The sequence below is a fragment of the Apium graveolens genome, chromosome 9, assembly GCF_009905375.1.
Source record: "Apium graveolens cultivar Ventura chromosome 9, ASM990537v1, whole genome shotgun sequence".
Lineage (NCBI taxonomy): Eukaryota > Viridiplantae > Streptophyta > Magnoliopsida > Apiales > Apiaceae > Apium > Apium graveolens.
The window spans coordinates 117,893,116-117,902,484 of NC_133655.1; the positions used below are offsets into that span (position 1 = coordinate 117,893,116).

General features: G+C 37.5%; 1 protein-coding gene across 1 annotated transcript; it reads right to left on the reverse strand.

The window, feature by feature from the left end:
• Nucleotides 1-2,802: 2,802 nt before the first annotated feature.
• On the reverse strand, nucleotides 2,803-9,073 carry LOC141682462 (ABC transporter B family member 19-like). The gene is made up of 9 exons (XM_074487160.1): nucleotides 7,622-9,073; nucleotides 7,415-7,469; nucleotides 7,146-7,321; nucleotides 6,827-6,991; nucleotides 6,422-6,717; nucleotides 5,845-6,161; nucleotides 5,515-5,738; nucleotides 3,510-5,438; nucleotides 2,803-3,399 (listed from the first exon to the last, which is right to left on the reverse strand). The coding sequence occupies exons 1-9, from the start codon at nucleotides 8,825-8,827 to the stop codon at nucleotides 3,052-3,054; spliced, it is 4,716 nt and encodes a 1,571-aa protein (XP_074343261.1). The 5' UTR covers nucleotides 8,828-9,073; the 3' UTR covers nucleotides 2,803-3,051.
• Between the last annotated feature and the right edge of the window lie 296 nt (nucleotides 9,074-9,369).

Consider the following 9,369-nt stretch of genomic DNA (forward strand, 5'->3'; position numbering starts at 1 on the left):
AACCTTCTTCATAATTCTTCTGAGGCATAATCTTCTTGATCTTCTTTCATATATAATTCTTAGGCTTAATATTGTTTACAGAAGAAGACTCCAGTCTGCCCTTGAACATTGTTACAGACTTAAGTGGTATAATACAAAATGCAAACTTAAATTACAATACAACTTACCTAGGGTTGTCAATTTGACTTAGTCTTGTTATTGTACAGGCATATCTTGCACAACACTAAATGCAAAATAGCTATATCTATTCCTATAATATAGATCAAAAAGTGTTTGTTGGTGCTAAAATAAAAGTTGCACTACAATGCTAGTTTCATAACTAGTTTCAAATTTTCATAAATCTTTTAACTTCTACCTAATTTAGTATTATTTTGATAGTTTGTGATGTACAAGACAATAATTATTTAACTTTTCCTCTCCATTTATAGTAATGGATGATGTGGTAAGGATGCATTTATGCATATTTGTATTTAAGTATGGCATCCTTTTGGAGTTGAGTATTTTTGCATTTGTTGCTATAATATAGCAATAGAAACGTCGAGGGGTGTATTCAATCAAGATTTTAAAGGATTTTTATGGATTTCTGAAATTAAGAGGTATTCAATTTAGATTTTAAAATATCCTTTAAAATCTGATGGTATTCAATAGAGATTAGAAAAAGTCTATTAAAATCTGAGTGTATTCAATTTAGATTTTAAAAAGTCTACTGAATTCTGGCGGTATTCAATTTGAATTTTTAAGAATCCATCAAAATCCGATGGTATTCAAAAGTCGGTGGATAATCTCTTTAAAATACACGAGATTTTGAAGGATTTCAAGAAAACTTCACAAAATCAGTAAGATTCTGCAAGATTTTTCTATCAACTCCGACAAAATCCACGAATAATAAAAATCAGTGAAAATCTTATAAAATCCATATATTATTATCAATTCTTTAAAATCTGAAATGAATACACCTCTCAAAGATAGCATTGCATTGTAATTGTTTTAACAAAGGAAATTTAATGTTGTTAACTCTTTAGAATTGACATGTTGATTTGATAGATCTGAAATGAATTCAAGAGGGTCGGTGTTATTATAAACGGTATAAAATGGACTTAAAGGTCCGGCCAATATTAATATTATCGCACAATAACTCGATAAACTTTTAATTATTTTGACTCAATAAAAGTTGTAAATCTGGTGACCCGAATTTAGAATTTCTGGTAAACAAGTGGAATCCGAAGAATAAACAAAGAAAAATGTTGAATGCAAAAACTTAGATATATATCCTTGTCAAAAACTGGACCATATTGATTCAGCTTAAACTACATCCTAGACAATTAAAAAAAAAAAGAAGAAAGAAAATCATTATGGAAAAATGTCGTGAGCAGAATCTGTTATAGAGTAGAAACAAATATCGAATCTCCAATGACTTGCCTTGAACACGAGTCACAAGCGTGCAGAAAATTAGATTACAACAACTATGAAAATTAAATTGGTGTTAGGTGGCCGCTTAATCTGATAATGAAGTCATCTCCTGAATACAATATACTACATATATTGGTGGTTGGGCTGCCATCAAAGATGATGCTTATACAGTAGGGTACAACGGTAGAATTATTTGACCAAGTGTTCTTGCACATGTTATAGTTGAAACACGTTCATTCTATATTTTCTCAGCTTGTATGTATTTTTTAGAGTTTAAACAACCCCTGCTTCTGTTTGGCAGCCAAACTTCATCACCGCACGCCTTAGCTACGTGGCAAAAAGATCAACCACCAGCCCAACTAGAAAAAACTTGCTGAACATTTAAGTTTGCGTAAACTGCTGCGTTTAATCAGTCCTCGTGTCTGTAGCTGTGTTTGTGTTAGGTAATGTAGAGCATGCACTGGGTTGGGTATAGGATTGTATCATGTATATTCAAAAGATTAGTAAACCATGCAGCAGAACAATGGGAGAGAATTCAAGCTGGAGAAGCAGGGCACTTGCTAGATGGCTCCAGGATGAACTGAGAATGTAGCATGTGCTCTTGCTCTCCTGCTTGAGACCTATCCCAGATTAATGGAGGTAATAATTAATAGCAATCGATCAGCGCTCGGATTAAGCTTATAACCAAGGTACATTATTATATATTTATTCTACATTAGTTTGTTTGTATTCTTACTTGTGCCCAACAAATGCTTCATCTTGAACACTTGCTACTTACTAGTACATACATGAAAAGGGCTACTGCCTGCTTGCTTGTCATCCTATGATTTGATATTGTACAGAATGTAAGATGGTAAATATACTGCGTTTAAGCACAAGTTATGGAGACAGACAGGTGACTTCTCCAGAGTCCTAGTTTATAAAATAATTACTTGAAGACATATCGCCACATGAGTGAAAATGCTGATAAATCATCAAAGTTGAGTATGAGGAAGAAAAAAGAAGATAGGTATTACTCTAAAGAGGGTGAAGTCGGTCGGTTCTACTTTACATTCAGCCAAAGCCGTTGTTTATCTATATATTTTCTTTGTTCAAGTCTCCTCTTTTCTTTCAACCAAATCACTCACTTTTAACTCCATCTGGATCAGCTGGACTACATTCCTGAGACGACTCTAAAATTTGCATTAAATCTTTTGGATTCCCCACAAGTGTCTGCTAGGTGTACATATCCCTTTTTTTAATGAAGAGAAAATCCATTGGTAAGAACAGCATTCCACAATATTATATGACCTTGTCTTCCAAATTAAAAGAACCTAGTTCATTTACTGAGTTTCATACAGGCATGAATGAAATTTTGCAACTTATTTTTCCATGCAAATGCAAAGGAATCAATAAGTGTCTTGGAGAATGCTTTCTTTTAGGATTACTAATGGACAAGTTGAGTCAACTTTGATTGCAGAGTACACTATAAAAGTTTGTTTCTACTGTTTACTTGATCAGTCCAAAGTTGTATTTATATGACTCAAGTTCCATGTCCTTGTAACAAAATCGGACCCCTCATCAACAAATTCCTTACAAGACTGAATTCAGAAAGCAGATGTTAAATGCTGAATTTCTAAGTTAAGATTACATAATATGTCGTCATGCAAATACATTTGCTTCTGTTTCCGCACGAACAAGGCTAGCATATACACCATTCAGATGAGAAGCCATGAGTTTGTCATGGCTTCCAAATTCTGTCACTGAACCTTCTTTAACAACAGCAATGGCATCAGCCTTTCTGATGGTAGTAAGGCGGTGAGCAACCACGATGGTAGTGGCTCTCTCAGAAACCTTCTTTAGCGCTTCTTGGACATGCTTCTCTGATTCCAAGTCCAGGGCGCTGCTAGCCTCATCAAGTAGTAGCACCTTTGATTTCTTTAATATTGCCCTTGCTATAGCAAGCCTCTGCTTTTGACCACCTGAAAGCTGTACACCACTCTCACCAACCTAATGCAGTAGGTATAGAGTGTTGTTTAGGCCATAATCTATGATGAATTTGTCATGTTTTAAATGGAGAAAACAAATTTGAACTTAATTTATAGAGAAGGTGAACATACCTCAGTTTCATAACTTTGAGGGAGGCCACATATAAACTTGTGAATGTAAGCTTCTTTTGCAGCTTCTTCGATCTCAGCCCATGAAGCATTGGGGTTTCCAAATGCAATATTATCGCGGATAGTTCCAGCAAATAATGCAGGCTCTTGACCCACCAAAGCTGTTTGTTTTCTCAACCACTTCAAATTAAGTTCTCTTGTATCCGACCCTCCCATCAACACTTTTCCTTGAAGTGGATCATAAAACCTCTGTACCATCCATATTACAGTCGATTTTCCAGAACCACTGCTTCCTACCAGGGCCACCATGCTTCCACCTTTGACTTTAAGGTTAAAGTTTCTTAACACAATTACATCAGGTCTTGATGGATATGCGAATGTAACCATCTTGAATTCAACATCAAATGGCTTCGAGGTTTCAATCTTCTTAACTTTTCTGCGATCATTACGTATCAATGGCATGCGGTTGATGACACCGGTTACAGCAGGAATTGCACTTGCGGCCATGGAAGTATCTGGAGCAAGTCCAGCCAGTTGCCCAACAGAAAATGAGCTAAGAACAAGTATTAGGAAGATTTTATATACTTCTCCAAAATTTGCAAGATCCTTGTTTACTAAATAAGCACCAAACCAGAGGGTTAGAGTGTAAGCTGCATACATCGCACCTTGGGAAAACCCTAAGGCTACTCCAAGTATTTGTGACCTTTTAACTGATTTTTTTTGTGGTTCAGATAAAGCTTGATCAAATGACTGCACTATCTGTTGTTGTGTTGAAAATGTCGCAACAGTCCTTATATTAGACACTGCACCTGAAGCTATATTGCTGGCTTTGGCATAAGAACCGTTGTCCATTTTGGGACCAACATTAATGATCAAGCTGAAGTAACTAGCTCCAAGTGTAAATGGAGTGACAAGAGCTGCCATAATAGCCAATCTCCATTCAATAGCGAATGAAACACTCAGACCAACTGCTGCTGAACTGATGGCCATCAAAAATACTGAAAACCGATCACCAAGAACTGAGCGAAAACTGATGCAATCAATCGACAGCCTTGAAACGAGTACTCCAGTGGAGTTCTCGTCAAAATCAAACCAACCAGGTTCTTGATTTAGTATAGATTGGAACAGTAAGTTCCTCACTCTCTGTGTAAGTTTTGTACCAGCCCAACCGCAGAAACCTTGTTGGCCCGTCATGGAGATAATGCACCCAATTCCAAGCCCAACCAGTGTCAGACAGAGGTACTTAACGTCCTTTTTTAACTTCTCTTCATCATCATCAAAATAAACTTGAAGTGCTTGCCCTAGAATATATGGGAAGACAGAGAGGATTGCACCAGCAAACATACCAAATATTAATCCCACCAGCAAGATGCTAAACTCTGGTCTCTGCAGGCTCCATACCTCTGAAAGTCTGTAGTCCCTAAACTTCCCTTCTTTTTGCTCATCTGCCTCTACCCTGCTTCCTTCTTGTGTAGATTTCAGATATTGTGATCTCGAAATTTCATAGACTTGCTTCGATCTTGATGCATCTTGTACTGATTTATCATGCACAGAGAAATCTGTACCAACGTGAGCGCCAGTGTTTTTTGATGCAGATTCAGATAATGCATCAGAAGCAAGTTTAGTAAGATTAAAGTAAGCTCCTTCTTTTTCCATGAGCTGACGATGATCCCCAATCTCAACAATGGAACCCTGATCCATAACGACAATTGTTTGGGCATTTCTTACTGTCGCTAGTCTATGAGCAATAACTATGGTCGTTCTGCCAATCGAAATCTTGTCAATCGCCTGTTGTACTAGAGACTCAGACTCAGCATCAAGGGCACTGGTGGCCTCATCAAGAAGAAGGATTCTAGGATCTTTAATCATTGCTCGAGCCAGTGCAATCCTCTGCTTTTGTCCTCCAGACAGTTGAGTTCCCCGATCTCCAACCTGCCAATGAAATTTAGGCCTTATAGTTTAATATCTAAATGCTGACAAGGGGACTTGTGATCTGAAAAGATCATACCTGAGTATCATAGCCATCAGGAAGTCCAGATATGAAGGTATGGGCATTAGCAGCTATACAAGCTTTAGTAGCCTCCTTTTTTGTGGCATTCTCTCTACCCATCATCACATTTTCTAGTATAGTTGTAGCAAATAGAACTGGTTCCTGACCCACCATTCCAATCTGACTTCTTAGCCAGTGGACTTGCAAAGTTTTCATATCATGACCATCTAAGGTGATTAAACCTGAAATTGTATTTTTGAAATTTGAAAGGATACATTATATAAGGCTCTTCCAACAAAATCTATATTGATTGCATTTATAGTTCGGGATAGAATCGATGATAATTACCCTGAGTTGGATCATAAAACCTCTCAATAAGAGCAAAAACAGTGGACTTTCCACCTCCACTAGCACCAACTAGTGCTAAAGTTCTTGAAGGAGGAATCACCAAGTTGAGATTGCGAAGAATAAGAATATTTGGACGCGATGGATATACAAAACTAACACCTCTGAACTCAATTTTTCCCCGTGTATTTGAGAGCCTCCTGCCCTCAGGACTGTACGGATCAATTTCTGGAACTCTATCTATAACTTCAAATACTCGACTAGCTGCTACAGTTCCTTGAGCAAATTGAGCAAAATATGACAATGATAATGCCAATCCCCTAAAAGAAGACATGCATTAGTCAAACTACTGTTGTGTCTATGTACAAAATCTAAATTTATGTAAGATGAAACGTTAACATTTTTCTTTAATTGATGAGGGAGCCGATATAGTAAATGCTATGTCACTCAGCTGCAATCAGTTTGTTCAAAAGCACAAGTTTTTGCATCAACTAGTCTGAATAACATTAATCAGTTTTCCAAATTTTAACTTGCTGCATGATTGTGTGTTTTTGAGAGAGTTTTGAGGCATATGCATTACCTTCCTCCTACATTGACACCAAAAAAGCAAGCTATGGCTGCACCTCCTGTGATTTCTTTGTTAGCAACCAAGATTGAACCGTACCAGAAAGCCAGTGCCCATGTTGCATAAGTAACCAAGTATATAACTCCCATGCCTATACCCTTGGCAAATCCAATCTTTTTGCCAAATGGAACGGAGTTTTCCAATAATTCAGCATATTTTGCACTTAATTTATCTTCTGCTACGAATGAAAAAACTGTTCTAATCGAACTTATGGCTTGCTCTGCAACTGTACCTGCACCGCGATAAGTGGCCTACAGAGAATCAAGTAGACAAGGCAATTTATTAGGTGAAATGCAACTGCTTAAACTATTGGCTGTCCTTAAACATTCATGCAAAATTGATACTATAGTCTCTCCTTACCACTTCTTTTGATGTTAGACCAACATAAACAGCCTTATAGGCAATGCCACAAAACATAGTCAATGGGGTGACTGCAAGAACAGCCAGCGAAACCTTCCATGATTTGATAAAACCAACAGCATAACCACAAAAAAATGTGAATACATGATGAATGAAATGCGCCATCTGCATTCAAGTTTGTAAGCCTATTAGTATTGATAACTCAAGTTTCATGCATGATTAGTGTGTTAAAATTAACATTGTCAGTATAGAATTGGAATGATATGTATACGATTGTAAGCAATTTGTAATAAACAAGAGGATCATAAAGAATGGACACCTTCTCCCCCATCACTTCTTGTATCTGCGCAACATCACTTGAAATTCCATGCATGATATCACCTGTATTTATTCCGGTGTCAAAGAAGGCAATATCTTGCCTTAAAACTGCTCTTAGATACTCCGTTCTTATGCGATGAGCAGACCGCTCCCCGGCCAATCTCCAACAAGTGATTTCTGCCAATGACAAATAATTTTCAATAAATAGAATAAGAGGAAGTTGGGAATAGAGGCAGCATAAATATAGAAAGTTAAACTTCTGCAGGTTACCCATGTATGCTCCAACAACCACAACTGCTGCTAGTCCCATCATAAGCAGACATATCTGAAAGTTTCATATCCAATTAGAATTTATAGCATTCATAGTCATCACCATTATGCATACTTAGGGTGAGGTGTTTATCTAAGTAGAATGAAGACATTGTAGCTAAAATTGCCTAATTTAGGAATCCATACGGCTTAGTCATCAAGTCATACCCTTTGTACGTCATCCATCAAGTGAACATTGTTGTTTTTACTGTCTTTTGCAATTTTATTTACAAATTCCCCGAAAAGCAGAGAGTACCAAGGAAGAGATCCTCCATTAATGAAAGCTCCAATACACCCAAATATCACAAGCAGGATATCAAAATTTGTTGAAAAACGAAACAAACTAAACAGCCCAACGGAACGTGGTGCACTAACATCATCCTCATCCTCATCTTCATATGCAGATCTCTTATCATACTCATCGTACCCATGGTCACCACCAGGCCCATAATGATGACTAGTTGAGTGCTTATTAGCATGAATATTATGACCATGGTTTCCATAATCATGATCAAAGCTTTTCGAAACATCATATGGACCATTGCTAATATGATTATGTCTCCCATGACCATGTGATATTCCATGGCTGCCATGTCTTTGGCCATCAAGGTTGTGCAATGACTCTTGATGATGATCATGATGACCATGCCCAGCATCATGATCTGGTGTGTAAGCATGTGAAACAGAAAGCCATCGTTGATGCTCATCCAAGTGGCTGTTTGGATCAAGATCTATTTGTCGCTCTACATCTTTTATAGCATCAAAACTGATGAGACTCACATCATCCTTTTCAGCTTGAGAACCAACTTTTCGAGGTCTACCCTCAATAACTGGCACGCCTGAAGATCTATGGGAGTTTTTGTGTTCATTGCTAGAAGCAGAAGTAGAAGTCCTTCCAACAAATGATGAGCTAATTCCAGGATCTCTAGCTATATAGCTCTGGAGCTCAAACCTTCCGGATGGCACTGTACCATAGCCAGAATGGTCATAGTTTGAATTACTGAAGTTATGAAAAGCATTATTAGAAGTCCTCGAAAGGTAATAATCATTAGCTGATTGCTGGAATATTCGACTGGTCTGACTTGCAGGAGTAGCAGGCCACGGACTGAGTGCTGCACCAAGATTACGACCATCACGCCATCCTGTGGACTCAAACTGCCACGAAAGCTCACCTTGCCATGAGGTGTCATTGTCAGAGGCGAAGGGAGTTGATGGAACCACGTGGCGGGATCTTCGTGCAGTAGAAAGGTGTGAAAAATTGTAAGAGCTGGAAAAGGAATTCATAGCAGAAGAAGGAATGTGGGATCTAACTGGTGTGGTGTGGCGAGGTCGACGGTGAGAAGAATAATCCATTTCATAAGAAAATTCGGACATAAGCTTCAAGATTGAAATCAAGGAAGGAAATAATACAAGAGATGTACCAAAAACGACAAGAAAAACAGCGGTTAAGGAACAACAGAACCTTGCTTCATCCGCCTGGTTAAGATATAATATATAATGTATTAACACAACTTATAGAAATCTTTGGAGCACATTCATAAGCTCAAAACTGTTGACAGTTAATATATATATTCTAATATACTGACTAAGGTAATCTAACTTGTAGTTCATATCATCTTACTTCCCAGTTAGCAAGGTTTTATCTGTTGTTCGGTCAGCGATCAATTCTTTCCAGTTTGCTATTAGATTTTACGACAAAGCCAAATGCATTGGGTCCTAAGGGACGGCAGATATGATTAATTTTATAATATTTAGCCGGCAAATATTATGATAACGGGCATTTTAATGATTCGTTAAGTTATTTAAACGAGTTTAACATAAAGTTGATTGAGGCAAGACTCGCTCTGCGTGCTACATTCGTCTAGTTTCTGTTTCTATGGTCAAGCTAAACATATAAACAACCATTATTGGTCTTT